A 15,284-nucleotide genomic window follows, 5' to 3' on the forward strand; every position below is an offset into this window, starting at 1 on the left:
ACAGAGGTTTGTTTACAACATGAATCAATTTGAAGCGGATAGTAAAGCTGCACATGTCGAGCATTGTCTTCAGTTTCATGTTGTTTTCTTCTCAGGAAGTAAACAACATGTTGAAAGCTGCCTCCAAAGCTCAGGCTGGTAATGAACTGTTCAGGACCTTAGGAGACAACGGTAGGTCTTCAGTGTGTGATCAACTGAATAAAGTAAACAACCTTCAGGGGCCCGTCTCAGAAAGAAGGTTCAACAAACTCTTGAGCTCTGAGTTGATTTACCCTCAGGTGGGAAACTCTGAGATTTAAGTTTGTTAAATCAACTCTGAGTAGGTTCACTCGGTGTTCAGCGTGTGCACCACAACGATAAAAAGCAATGGAGCCCTGATACTACGATTCACCATGACAACAGGAGACAAAGAGTAGGTCCTCGTACTTTAACTCTCTAGAAATATAGAAACATCTTCATGCGGACTTAGCCTATGAACATATGAACATGTTTTAAGAAGGGAATAAAAGCATGCTGCTCGCGTCAGCGCGTCAGGAAGTCTATTCAATGAATATTTGATCAGAATTATAATAGCCTATTGCAGGTCAAAACCGGTGGCATGGTTTTAAACCTAAAATCTATTTTCATTAAGATACAACCGATACAGCAGAAGAAAAGCAACTTTAAAACAGCTCAAAATGAAATATAAGAACAAACCATGCTTCCATGGTGGAAGCCAACCTTATTTTAATCATATTTAACATATTAAACAAAGTAAACTTAATTCAGTGTCTATTTGAATGTGCATTAACTTCATCTTCAACATAATGCTGGTTTCACACACATAGGCTAAATGTCCTCTCACCTTTATTCTGTTGAGTCATTAATTAGACCTAATTAAATTAAATGAACATCTCCCTGTGTAGTTGTTGCCTCAGAGCTTAAGTTACCTCCCTCTCTGGAACAGTCTTGAGTTACCCCTCTTTCTCGGGTTTGAGTGACCTCCCCTTCTGAAACGGACAACCCAGAGTTTCCCTAAATTCAGGTTTAACAGACTCAGGGTTTGAACTAAACCTGCTTTCTGAAACGGGCCCCAGGTCTCATGTCCTGCATCAGACCTGCTCAGAATGGGACGTTATAGTGACCACATCTGGGAAAGAGCTTGTCTCCTTTTCTGTTTATTAGTTTTTATTTCTTATCTGTTTGATTAAAAAACGTGGCGTCCATGTCTTACAGGTCTGATATCCTACACAGAGTATCTCTTTCTGCTCACTATCCTGACCAGTGAGTAGATTCTAAACTCTGCATCTCTCAGTAAAACTGTGCTGAATGGCTTTACCTGTTGTAATGTCAATTCATGTTGCATTTGTTCCAATAAGAATCTTTTACTGTCTACGCTTTGTTCACCTGCACACTGAAGTGACACTTAACAGTTTCTCTGCAGCACTTGTTGACAAATGATACTTTTAACTTATAAACCACACGTTTGGATGAGAGCCTGACTGATATTGGAATTTAATGTTAATAATATACATTTTAGTAGGAAAAAAACTAAATGTTCAGCAACCCATTTATATCATTCGGGCTCTCACATTAAAACAGGAAAGGTCTCTAATAAAAAAAAAAAAACACTGCAATTTTTTTTCTGCTTCTTCTGGTTGTAGTTTGTGAACATTTCCATCTTATTGTATACAAAATGTCTCCCAACTTCTTAATATATATTCTCAATTTGGTCTTTGATTTGCAGAAAAATGGGAACTAAGATAACAAAGAGGTGCAGTATTTCTCTGACCTCTAATAACAAGTACATATCAACAGAAAAACCTTTACATTTTGGGTATATTTGGTGGAATAACCCTGACGTTTAAATACAGTGATATGCGTCTTTGCTTACTCTCCACCAGTCCTTCACATCACTGCTGGGTGACGTTATGATGCCCTTCAAGCAGCTCAGCTTTGTGCCCGTTTGAAAATTCAAAACAATAAAAAGAGAAGGGAGAATCAAATTTAAGGGAGAATTTGGAGAGGTTTCTTGATTTTTTTTTTTCCAGAGCCGAAGATATTGTGCTTGTGTTGGGATAACTGACAGTGCATTGCTGTTGCAGAGCCGCGTACTGGATTTCATATAGCTTTCAAAATGCTCGATGTTGACGGCAATGAGCATGTGGACCAAAAAGAATTCCTCACGGTAAGACCTCTGACTTATCCAGAGTTTTTTTTATTGGAACATTTCTACGATGTTGAAGTAATGTTGAATACAACACGGATATTTTCAAAGTGTGCATTTAAAATAAAAAATAATCCCACCTTTAACGCTGCTGAAGCACAGACGCTGCCACAGATGTGAGTATGAAGGATTTGAAGGTAAAGTGGAGCTGCACTGTTAGATGCTGTAGTCTGTCATGTGTTTGCATCTCTGCAGCCTGAGTCAGCCCTCCAGTGGAGTCCAGATATTTAGAGCCCTGTAACCTTTCATCCAGCCTGAGCGATGACAGGAGAAATCCACTGTGTGCTGACGTCAGGCCTCAGGCTGCTAGTCTGCATGTTGGCACGCACCCCGTGTCGTATTTACATGTTAGGACTTGGTGCACATGCCTCAAATAAAAGAGTGCATGGATTCTCATCTGCTCCTGTGTTTGTTTACGAGTGACATAGATGAAGGTTTCATCTATGGTCTGATCTGACAAATGCTCCTTTTTGTTCATTGTTTGTTGTAGTGTAGAGAGAAGATGTTACATATGTTCAGATTTTGACTAAAAATAACTCCAATAGAGAAGGACGTTTTAATTTCTCTGAATGAATGTTAACATCGTATTTCATTCTTGTTTCTGAAGTTGAAGAAAATTATCGGAAAAAGCAAAAGAAGAGTTCCTAAGGAAGGCACAGAGGTGAGGATTGGTTGTCATTAAAGTGTAAAGTTGATGTGCTGTATTACTCAACACATGATGTGTATAATCTCTTGATGTGGACAGATACCGGCTGAAGAGGGGGACAACGTGAACACCACCCTGCAGGTGTACTTCTTTGGGAAGAGGGGAGAAAATAAGTTGCAGTATCAGGAGTTCCACAGGTAAGGAAACTCTGCATGCAGTCCCACAGGTATATCAGAGGAAACCAATATTATCCACCGACATATGTTACAATTTATATCAGTGTCAGTGTGTGCGTACAGTAGAAAGAGTCAATCAAACTTAATGCTAGTGGTACCTTATGAAAAGGTCTTATCATTTAGTTTTATTGTCCAGCAGAGTGCGCTCTTGATCAAAGTTTTCAATACTCTCAGCACTGTCTGCAGCACACGTAGCAGAGTATCACAACTCAGCAGAAATGATGAGAAATCTTCTTTCATTTGTTTGAGAAAGCAGTCTTCGTATTACCTCTATGTCGTTGCAAAATGGGTGCACGTTTGGGTTAGAAAATGTAGATAAAAAGTTCAGCTTTAAAACTACACTTTGTGGGCCGCTGGTAGCCTAGTGGTTAGTACGCACGCCCCATGTACAGAGGACGGCCCAGGTTCGAGTCTGACCTATTTCTCTTTTCCCGCATTTCATACCCCACTCTCCCTATCTCTCTCTCTCTCTCCCCCTCCCTGATCTCCGACTCTGTCCTATCTCTAAATAAAGGCAAAAATGGCAAAAAAAATTAAAAAATAAACTTTTTTCATGTCAGTAATTAGGACATTTTCTCTTCTAAATTCTTGAAGGTTTTACTCTACAGCAGGTCTGTGCTTACACACTAACAAGCTGCTTTATTTTGACCTTAAAAAAAAAAAGGGAAAGGTCACTTTTTTTCCTGTTCATCCTCAAGACGATTCATTCATGATTAGATGATTCTTCTTTTTTTTTTTACCTCATTTTACATTTAATTACCTTGTTCTTGTATTAAACAAAATAACAAACACTTTCAAATGGGTAGATTTTTTTCATATATTATGGGAGCAAATGTAATGTAAGATGAAATCATGTTTCAAGCCTCTCTGAAGTTAAAAATGAAATCAGTTTGAATCAATCAATCGCCTCTCTCACTGGTTTGCCTGTCTGAAAAAATGCAGCTACAGTGTCCTCTTGGATTCCTCTTTGGTAGATTAAACATGATAAAGTGTCCTCCAGGGCGCCCTTCCTGTGTTGAAAGGGTGATGTAGTGCACTAATGGGTGCCCTAAAAATTGAAAAGTGAAGTGCCCCCTGGGGTGCCATGAATGCAAAAAATGAGGAGGCCTCTGCATGCCTATTAATGGTTAAGTAGTTCCCTCTGTGGTTTTATTACAAAGGTGCGAAGTCAAATATATTTATTTAATCCTAACCTGGGTTATCCTCCACCGTCTGTGCATTGGTGCCTCACTGTGTGCAGCTGATGGTCTTTTTATTTATTTTCAGTCTCTACATGTGTCCACCTCTGGATGGACAGATAAAATGCTGCCGTTCATTGATTATATCTCTGAATGATGGATTATGTTATTTGATGCAGATGTTCTCCTCTAATGATCTTTTTAATGTTTTAACTCGGTTTGAATATTCAGGTTTGAGCTGTTGGTAAATTCTCTGTATTTTAAAAGTGGAGTTAGTCACACATTGAAACTTAATAACAGCCGTGGTAAGAAATCAAAAGAAAAGTGCGCTCCTTTTCTGGGAGAAGTCGATGCAGACAGACCTTTTTTTTTTTTTGCAACCACAGGAGTCGCCCCCTGCTGGTCATTACAATAAGGCATACTTAAAGGCAGGGTAGGTAATTTTTGGAAAACTAGCATGATTTTGAAATTAGCATTCCCTCAGTGCCCCGTCTGCACCCAGCCCCTCCGATCTGTGCTCCCTCAAAAGCCACGCCCCCTCACTTACATGCACGAGCGCCGTTGCTCCAGAAGCGGACCTCAGCTCACGCTTTGAGTGCGGGCTAGTGCACGCATGTGGTAGAGAAAAAGCAGGGAGACAGGGAGGCGTCTGATTGGTTCATCAGATTAGTACCTCGTGGCAGACATTGGTTTTTACAGACTAACAACTGCTACAGATGACGGATTTTCTTTGTTCCTTTTTCAGAGAACGTGAGTTAATAATTTATTTCAGGACCTAAAGACAATTTCAACCAAAATCTTAAAAAGTGGATCTGGAGGAAATAACCAACTCTGCCTTTAAGGCACTTCAATAAAGCACATTTGCAGACACCATCCTGTTAACTTCAAAAAGTCACTTCTTAACTTTTCTTTTCTTTTCTTTTCTTTTCTTTCCGACCTTTAAAACAATAATGAATGTATGTTTTATTGTTAAGGTATAGTTGGTTTCGTTGTGATCATTTTTCTCTCGTCATTTCAGGTTCATGGAGGACCTGCAGGCTGAAGTCCAGGAGATGGAGTTCCTGCAGTTCTCCAAAGGCATGGACACCATGAGGAGAGAGGACTTTGCAGAGTGGCTGCTGCACTACACCAACGAAGAAGACAACGAGATGTACTGGGAGAACATGAGGAAGAAGATCCCTGCTGGCCAGGTTTAAACACCTCTCATTGCAACATCTAAAACAAAAAAAAGGTTTCTTTGAATGCAGAGTAAAAGTCAGCTGAGTGTTTGTGTTGCAGAGTATCACATTTGATGAGTTCAAAGCCTTCTGTCTTTTCACCAACAATCTGGAGGATTTCGCCTTTTCCATGAAAATGGTGTCTGAAGCCAACCGTCCCGTTGGAATGAGTAATGCCTCTCTTTTCATAAGAAGTACACTCGATGACCCCTCCACTCTTCACACAGTGTATATAGTAACTCCATGTTTCTTTCTGCAGCTCAGTTTAAGCGAGCGGTGAGGATCGCCACAGGCCACAATCTGTCTGAAAACGTCCTGGATACTGTGTTCAAACTCTTCGATATGGACGGAGACAACCGCCTGAGCCATAAGGAGTTCATCGGGGTGATGAAAGACCGAGTGCTGCGAGGCCTGAAGGTGGGTCTGCCCATCTTTACACTTACATCATGATAAAGCAGCTGTTTGTGTCTGCAGAATAATAATGATAATATAATAATAATCTTTATTTATAGAGCACTTTTCAAAAACAAGTTACAAAGTGCTTTACAAGGACAGCAAATATAAAAACAGGCAGGTCATAGAATAATAAACAAGATTAAGGAAAATCACTTTAAGATATAAAATAAGATTTTAAAAGAACTGTAAAATACAACCAGTTCTTTTAAAGGAATTCTAAAAAGTGAAAATAGTAACAATTTAAAATCAGGGAAGGCTCGCCGAAAAAAGTGTGTCTTAAGAAGAAGGGACTTAAAAGAGATGACTGATTTGTCTGATCTCCTCAAGCAGGTCGTTCTAGAGTCTTGGAATAAATAATCCATTTTAAATGAATTCATGTTGATGAACACTTTGTCGTCCTCAGGTGCAGCCGCAGAGCGGATTCTCTGGATACTGGAAATGTGTGAAGAGAGAGACCCTGAAGGGGGCCCGCGAGGCCCTGGGAGACTCCGCCAGCCCCATTTGAACCACAGTGACGACTGATAGATGATCAATCCAACAAACCACTGACCACTCCGGTGTGTTTTATAATCACAAAGGTGGTGTGAAAGATTTCAAATGTACAGAATCAAAAGGATTTACACCACTAACTTGGGTATAAATATGTTTACATATATTAGCTTGTGTTTTCTCATGTTAGCTACAAAGCTGTGGGTCGACTTGTGGCTTTTCATATATTACAAGTTTCTATTGTTTGGTGCAGTGCATGTGTTTCATATTCAGGAAAAAGAGCCACTATTTAATAACCATTAGATAGGAAAAGAGTTTCAAATCATAGAAATCAAAAACACTTCAAAGACGACACAGCAGCTCATCAGAGTCCTGCAGCTGCTGTTTTTAGGTTAAATAGATTAAAGTAACAATATCTTTAAGTTCAATTCAACTGGACTACCTCTGGCCCCCCCCTCTGATGTGGGACTCTAAAGTCTTGACATCTCTACGTCTATATGAAATGTTTCTACGACTCCTACGCTGTTTACTAAGAAAGAAGTGATTCTCATCTTTGTGTCTTCATGCAGCAGTGAAGTCGTGCTGTGTTTGTTTGTTTGTTCACAATCAGAGATGACTGTAAACATTAGAAACCCTGTGTGTACACTATTCTGAATGAGCTTCAAACACGTCAAAGAAGCGATACCAACATGTGCCTCACACCTTCATCAGATAACGGAACATTTCATATTAAGACCTTATTTGGTTTATTTCTCACCATGTTTGAGTCTGAAATGGAACAGATTTTTATTTAGTTCTTGGTTGTAGTCTGCCACATTCACACCTGGACAGGTACTACAGATAAGACTTCTGGAGTATTTTAGTAAAATGTACTGCCCTGTAAAAAAAAATATCTTATAAAAAGTCATATTAAATACATTAAATATTAAGGCACCGGTAGTCTAGTGGTAAGTGCGCTTGCCCCATGTACGGAGGCTGTAATCCTACAAGCAGGTGACCCGGGTTCAAATCTGACCTGTGGCTCCTCTCCTGCATGTTTGTCCCCTCTCTCTACAATTTCTAACACTATCCTGTCCCATCTCTAAATAAAGCATAAAACACATTTAAAAAACATATATACACAATATTGTCGTATAAAGAATGAAACTCTGTAAGACACTCAAATCTAAGCTAGTGTTTGTCTAGCATCTAGTCTAGATAAACGATTTGAATATCTCATTTGAAAGGAGCAGGACATGTCAGATTTTGTACAAGCAGTACAGGCCTGATTTTATTTAGTAATATCCTGACATGAGGTCTTTATCTGGACTTGTCAGATGAATCTGGTTTATCCTAAGGGTAATGAGATACTCACTTCAAATGTAAACTGTTAAGATTTTACTTTCTTTTGCAGTGCAGTGGAAGATTAATGTGCATGTAAATGTTTCTACTAGCATTGGGCTTCCACGTTTAATCTGAAAATCATCAATCAAATCTCAAGCCCCGCCTTTAAATGGAAGGTCAAATGAAAAACATGGATCTGGAGGTTTTCCTCTCTCCTATGTATGAACAGCTGTGAGTTGGGTTGTGCTGTTTACAAAACATCTTGTATGTGACTGAGTGGAGTTTATTTTATATCCAGAATGATTGACTTGTTATGCACTATTAGCCCAACGTGTTGTGTTTCAGTAAACTGGGGTTCGAGGGAGGACGCTGATGTGCATTAAACAGCTTTAAGTGTTTTGATTGTGTGTGGTGGGTATCTAATAAAGATTTATTTTAAAGACGTTTGAGTGATGAGCAGCATATTTTGAGCTTCAGAGAATAAAGCAGCTGTGAGAACTATTACATCATTTATTGTAGATTTGACCTGTTCAGATCACATGAGTATGTGGGTTAACCATTGACGATCGTGGTGCTAATTATCTTTACCATACATAGAATTCAAAAAGGAAAATGGACAGAAACAAGCGTACGTCTGTGATAGATGAACAGATTAGTGACTGATGCCAAAGTTATCAGTGAGTACAGCATACACAGCTACGATACAATAAAATTACGTTGAGCATGAAGCCATCTTTGGTCTTCTCATCACTATAAACAAATACATAGAAATTTTGTATTGTATCAAAAATAGAAATTACAGAGTCATATTGAAAGTAAATTCACATTTTTGACATACAATAGAAGGAGATTACCTAAGAGACATAATGTGGGGTTACATTTTTCATCCTTGGCGTTAAGGACCAGATGGTTTCTGCCACTTTTTGAACATTCATTTGTTTTCTTAAAGAGTTGCATCTATCAACATATCGCCGTCATCCATCTGTATGCAACCAAGAAAACAAAAAAACAAAAACAAATGAAAGACAAAGTAGATTGTCATTGTTAAAAACAAAGCGTGTGCTTGGATCCCGGGCTTTGAAGTCTTGGTCAGGACCAACATTCGGTGGCGACGTAGCGGTCCTGACGGACGACGTGTAGCTTTGCTCAAAGTGAGTCTGGTTGTGTCTTTAGTTGTCTGTGTTTGTGTAGCTGTCCTCCTCCTCTTCCTGGTTCAGAGTTTGTTTTTTTCTGCTCTCAGAGGCACACTTCATGAGCTGCAGACAAAGTGGACCACTGCTGAGATAATAGGGAAGTGCTTTCAAAGTGTTTGATCCACTGTGGGAGAAAAAGAGAAAAAGATGTGTGAGGATTTGGGAACATTTGGAATACAAAATAAAAAGGTCATATGAGGAAGCGTTCTCTTCCAAAGGTGATGTTATATCTAAGAGAAGATGCTGTATTTTTAATAAAAGAGAAGTACTAAGGGGACCGGACATTCCCCATGTTCAATCTGTAAGGGAGGACTTTAAAGCTCCTATAATGAACTTGTGGTTTGGGTTGATTTGGCGCCCCCCTGTGGACAGAACGGTAACTCTCATCTTATTGAAGATTTTGTCGTGTTTTGAGCAGAAACTGTCCTCCTGCTTCTTTCTGACACCTTCCCCGAAGCTTTAAAAATAACCATGTGGAAATAATCTATTTCAGTTTCAATTCCTTTTTTCTGATTTTATTGGTCCAACAGAGGCATCGATATTAACTTCGGTCAGTTCCATAACCCGTAAAAAACTTCATCACAGGAGCTTTAAATGTGTCAATAAGGTATCTTTCAGATCTTAGACACGTGTGTTTTTTTCAAACCACAATGTTGCATTCAACATCTTTATGTACAGTTAATCTCCAAACCCCCTCTCAACAGCCTGAGTTAGAGAAAATAATACAAATGTTTGCTTAAAAACTGGCAAATAATCAAAAGAAACTCCTTTAAAAATAAATCAAGAAATTAAGTGATAGTGTTCAGGAAGCCATGCAGAGAAACAGAGAAGTTACTTCTCTGGTTGAAAGAAACTTAAATATATATTTAAATATTTAAATGATAAAACTGTTCTGGGGTCTTATTTAGCTCACATGCTTTAGTCAGTTAGTTATTCTATAATTAGAATATGTACAGCCAAGTGGTTATGTCGTGCGTCCCATGTACAGAGGCTAAAGTCGGCAGCAGCCGTGGGTTTGAATCCGACCTCAGGCCTTTGCTGCATGTCCTCCCCCACTCTCTCTCTCTTAACATTTCCCGTTTCTTTATAGAAATATCTTTTTGAATATGATAACCTCCTCATCTGATTTTACTCGGTAGATGTTTTTATCTGAACCTTAAGTTAGTGGTATTTTCATGTAATTTAATATTTCATCAGGAGCAGTGCAGGTGAGTCTGACCTTTACGTTATCAGAGATTGATATATGAGGTGGAAGTGTTTAATGAAAGTGGTCTCGTGTCTTTTTACATCCCTGTTAATAATCCCATCACTTCACTCACACATGCTGGTAAACGTTGTCATCTAAACATTTAATGAGTGATGAAACGATTTGGATTTTTTTTCCATCTATCCCATTTATCAAGTCCGGCACCGTTCTGTTCATCATGAGTCTGGTTCTGCCTCTTAAAGGACGTTTTTTCTTCCCACTTTAACTTTACTCATGTTGGGTCTTCATAGAAGAGCAGGTAAAGACTTCACTCTTTGTTAAATTACAAAGTGTCTTGAGATCACGTGTTATGAATTGGTGCTTTACAAATAATTGATTTTAATTGGGGAGAGATCACATTTCTACATCACATCTAGTTATTTCCTGGTTTAAGAATTAATTATTTGTAAATCTGCAGATTAATTAATCCGACATGAAACAAAAAATATTTCCATTTTAAAAATCTAAACTGATTTATAGAGATTCTGAATTTTATTATCAGCAATTTGTCACTTAGGAGAATTATCGATTACCCATGATTCCCAGCTAGCCTCGTCGTTATCTTTTGTGATTGAAGTATTGATTGAGAGCCATGTTGAAGGTAAAAACGAGATACAAATATCGTAGCCCATATACTGATTTATTTTTTTGAAATCCACAATGCTGATGTTTACAGGTACATTCTTTGCGCTAGATTCTCATTGATTTAACTATGTATATATCATCTCTTTTATTCTATTATTCTTTATTTGATTACCTCCATATAAAGCCCCGTGTCCATCGAGCAGTTCAGTTCAGTATGGTACCCATTTATTGGCGTTTCCACTTTCAGAGGTTAGATATGGTACCAAATTAACAGATCCGTACTGTTCTACGTTTTTGCTAGCCTTCTGTTGGGCTGTTGTACCTATGAGACCCTAAAGGTGGAGCCAGACACACTGCCGTTCTTTTATTGGTTGAAAGAAGTGTCACATTTCGTTTTACAACAGTAAAAAAAGACAAACACAAAACGTGTCGTCCTGAAGATTTCAGGAGTTATTTAACCCTGTTGACTAATGTCAGCACGCAGCACCGCCACATGGACGACATCGGAGGTGCAGACCTCTGCTGGACGTCCTCCATTGTTGCCCTTCGTTCACCGTGTTGCGTTTTTGTTTTATGTTTAATTTATTGGCGGGCTGCATGGTGCACAAATTTGTATTTTGATAATTTTTTATCAGATTTTCTACTTTTTTAATGATCATTCTGCATAACAATAATTTAAACCAAAACTTGATTGATGATCTTGACTTTGCTTTTTCTGCTGTTGACTATTTTTGAAAGAAACTGCTTAACTTTAAGAGGACATATTATCCCCCTTCTCCACCTTTTCAAACAGTCCCCTGTGATCTAAATGAAACATCTGTGCTGTGCTTTGGTCAAAATATAACATGAATCAAGCACCAGAGGAGGTTTGTGACCCTGTATAAACCAGCTCTCTCAGAACGCTCCGTTTTGGTGTGTGTGTCTCTTTAAATGTAAGAGTTTTCCCAGTAGACATCACTCCTCTGTACCGAGAATAAAAATGGCGGACATACACAAAAGTTTTGCTCTAGGCTGGGGTGGAGTCCATGGGTGGAGATACCAGGGGAGGGGAGGGGATATTTTTTTTTACCAGAATCCCACTGTGACATCACAAGGAGAGCACATTTTAAACAGAGCATTTTTCTCTGTGTTGTAAGACTTATGCAGACCATAAACAAAGGACTGGATGGATTTATTTCACATTTTGTGGGTCGGTAGACTCAGGTTACCCAAATATATGTTCAAAAACACTGTAGAAGTGGATTTTTCATAATATATCCCCTTTAACCGTTTCTCAGCCAATTTAAATTTTGAACACCGTTGACACTGTTAATAATTTGCATCTCTACTTTTCAGTGATCTTCTGATTGGGAGTTCTAATTGGATCTTTCTTTAGTTATAACAAATGGTTTTAGTTTTTATCTTGAACATTTTATGTAAAATCTTAATTTGAAATTGTGAAACCCTCCTAACCATCAGATGCTCTCTTACCATTCACCACATGAGGATGGAAACGTCAAGGGTCGCTCTCCTTCTTAACTGTCACGTCTCCATCTCCGGCCAGGATGGTGGAGATCTCTCCCTGCATGAAGGCCCAAGGCACGGTGGATCCAGCGAGGGGACAGCGCTCTCCACTGGGGCAGTACACCTCCCCACCCTGGCCCTGGCTGCGGATGAACCCTCGGGTGCAGGGGAAGCAGAACTTGTGGTGCGGGACGGACGGACACTGGACAAAGTGCGTGTCCTCCAGGCGCTCTCTGCAGAGGGTGCAGCAGAGCAGCGTGCCCTGACCGCCGCTCGTGGATTCCCCGGCGCCGGCGTTACTGCTCTGCCCCACGGCGCTCAGACTCTGCCCCATGGCTGCCTGGGAGACTGAGGTGGAGGCGGTGGAGGGGCTGCTGCTGGTGGGACGCCCGGCGGAGGAGGAGTGGGCTGTAGACATGCTCGGGCTGTCTCTGGCCATCTGACTGGAGCTCAGGCTGTCCGCGACCCCCATCAGCGCCGAGATGGGCGAGGGCTGGCTGTGAAGACGAGGCGGACCCTCTTGTGGGGCGGCCATGCCGGGAAGAGGCTCCATGCCCGGGAAAGTGCCTCGGGGCCACGGGTCTCTGGCGGGGTGATCAGGCCGGCCTTCACTCTCTCCATTCTCTGACCCCGGAGAAGGTTTGCGGCGTCGGGTTGTACCCTTTGCAGGTCCAGGGCGTCCAGCAGCCGCCATGGGCATCCCTGTGTCTGGCTGCGGGAGAACCTCAGGGATCGGGGGCTCTTTAAACATCCGGACACCATCGTTTAACAGCTCAGATAGTCCGCGCCAGTCTCCAGTACCCTGCCTCTTCTCGTACTCCACATATCGAAGACCAGAGTTCACCGCTTTACCCGCGTCTTTGGCCGAGTCGCGGAACATCTGCCTGACCAGGTCCGGGACTCCTGAGAAGATCATCCCGGAGCCGGCAGGATAATCCACAAACACCTTCAGCTCGAACTCTGGGGTGCTGCTGGCATCGAAGGCCAGGACCCGGCCCACCAGGTTGTGGTCTTTCCTGAAGCGCACGTTGAAGGGGACGCAGCTGCTGAGCGCCATGAGAACATCCCGGACCGCTTTGGGACGGTTTGGCCAGCCTTCGACCCTGCTGCGAGCCACCTCGTTCAGCTCGGCCATCACCTCATTGTTCCTCCACACAGCAGGGTCTATACCCACCAGGGCTGAGGTGCTAGCACCCACACCTAGAGACACAGCCTGTCTCCTGCCAGCCTCACCCATGATGGGGCCAGCTGAGACTGCAATAGGTGTTGCCCCAGCCCTGGAGCCCGACAACGGGGCTAACAGACCATGAGGGGCCGCTACTAACCCCTGAGCTATCAAAGCATGAGATATGGTGCCGTGAAGACTTGGGACTGCCCCCACTATAGCCCGCCGAGTGTTTGGGCTCTGTCTGCTGCCCTCTGACAGGGCCACATCTTCAGCTCTGTGCAGCCCATTGGGGAGGCGAGAAGACACCCCATACTCACCCCTCCCCCTCTCTATACGCTCTGCATGCTGCCGCCCTGCTTCAATGGGCCCCGCAGAGCTGGGTTTCCCCTGCGGTGGACCGGGGGACCTGCCGTCTAAAACCCCGTGTGTGCTCTTCAGCTGCCTGGCGGTCTCGATGAGGAGCTCTATCCGGTCCGCGCCGTCGTAGTTGACACATCCCCGGCACACTGCCTCGCTGAACTCCCACAGCATGGCCCAGGGCATCTTGGGCAGGTCGCAGAGGTAGCACCACTGCCGTCTGGAGGAAGACTGCGAGGCGGAGGACATGTTGTTTACAGGCCCTCGACCAAACTTTCTTCGGGAGGCCTACACGTTACGTTCCGCGGGGTTTTCAGCGATAACCTCAATTCTCGGACACCTCTCGCGACATTACGCGCATTTTAAGACGGAAATGAAACGATAACGAGGCTCTTAACGCGACTTTAAAGTGCGGCTGGTTAAAGTTAGCGACGTCTTCTTTCTCGATTTGTTCGTGTCGGTCTGTGTGGAAGGAAGTAAAATGTCATAAGACACCGGAAACACCTACGCGACCGAGGCTGAGGGAGCACTGGGAGTTGTAGTTTTGTTTCTCTCTCATTTGCCTCTGTATTTTTCTTTTTGTCTAGCTACAGTATATTGTATGAGGGACAAAAAATGACTAAAGTATAAATAAATGAATAAATAAATGTTGGGAGAAATGCATACAATAATGTATAAATAAATAAATAATTAAATAAATGCAACAATTCATATAAAATTAATATATAAATAAATATATTAATATATTTATTTATGAATTTCTGTGTCCATGTTGTACAAGGAAAAGTAAATATGTAAATTAAGTGGGCCGTCCTAATATTACTGAAGTAGGATTGGTCAATTTTGAAAAACAGACAGAAGCAAATTTACATATATACTTTTCCTCTTACGACCTGGACACAGAAATAAATAGATGTGTAAATGTAAAAATACGGAAATAAATTAATAACTCAATTAATGTGGAAATGTATGCATTGATACATATATAACTGTAGAAATACGCTAATAAATGAATAAATACACAATAAATATATAAATAGCCTTTTTCATTAACAAAGTGTATTTATTATTTATTCATTGATGTATTGTTTTCAGCATTTATATATTTATTTATATATTTATTGATGCATTTATTTAATTATTTATTTATTTATACGTTATTGTATGCATTTCTCCCAACATTTATTTATTCATTTATTTATTTATTTATACTTTAGTCATTTTTTGTCCCTCATATATTTGAATTATAAAGTAGAATATGAACAACCAGGTAGTATACACGCCTATATATACTGTATGTTAACAGTGGATAGGAAAGTTGTATCTTATGTTAATCTTTTGATAGGAATGCTGAATGGATCAGCACGTTACAGAATCAGGAAGCCCACTTTAGCCTCCCAGGGGGAAATACGGTTGTTACAGGTGCTGTTATACAACATATAGCAGGAGGTATATAGGAATAACTTTTAACAATAAAACAA

General features: G+C 40.9%; 2 protein-coding genes across 2 annotated transcripts in view; one reads left to right on the plus strand and one right to left on the minus strand.

Moving 5' to 3' along the window:
- Nucleotides 1-8,194, plus strand: part of micu2 (mitochondrial calcium uptake 2) — a 10,488-nt gene extending 2,294 nt beyond the window's left edge. The window contains exons 4-12 of the mRNA XM_065963138.1: nt 96-171; nt 1,216-1,263; nt 2,085-2,167; nt 2,814-2,867; nt 2,952-3,049; nt 5,285-5,456; nt 5,545-5,653; nt 5,743-5,900; nt 6,343-8,194. Coding sequence (XP_065819210.1) covers nt 96-171; nt 1,216-1,263; nt 2,085-2,167; nt 2,814-2,867; nt 2,952-3,049; nt 5,285-5,456; nt 5,545-5,653; nt 5,743-5,900; nt 6,343-6,444 — 900 coding nt within the window. The 3' untranslated portion in view covers nt 6,445-8,194. The remainder of the gene's footprint in view (nt 1-95; nt 172-1,215; nt 1,264-2,084; nt 2,168-2,813; nt 2,868-2,951; nt 3,050-5,284; nt 5,457-5,544; nt 5,654-5,742; nt 5,901-6,342) is intronic.
- A 53-nt stretch (nt 8,195-8,247) lies between these two features.
- On the minus strand, nt 8,248-14,291 carry LOC109982101 (interferon regulatory factor 2-binding protein 1). Its single transcript, XM_020631172.3, has 2 exons — nt 12,246-14,291; nt 8,248-9,068 (listed from the first exon to the last, which is right to left on the minus strand). The coding sequence occupies exon 1, from the start codon at nt 14,050-14,052 to the stop codon at nt 12,271-12,273; it is 1,782 nt and encodes a 593-aa protein (XP_020486828.1). The 5' UTR covers nt 14,053-14,291; the 3' UTR covers nt 8,248-9,068; nt 12,246-12,270.
- Between the last annotated feature and the right edge of the window lie 993 nt (nt 14,292-15,284).

Source organism: Labrus bergylta, chromosome 14 (assembly GCF_963930695.1).
Source record: "Labrus bergylta chromosome 14, fLabBer1.1, whole genome shotgun sequence".
NCBI lineage: Eukaryota > Metazoa > Chordata > Actinopteri > Labriformes > Labridae > Labrus > Labrus bergylta.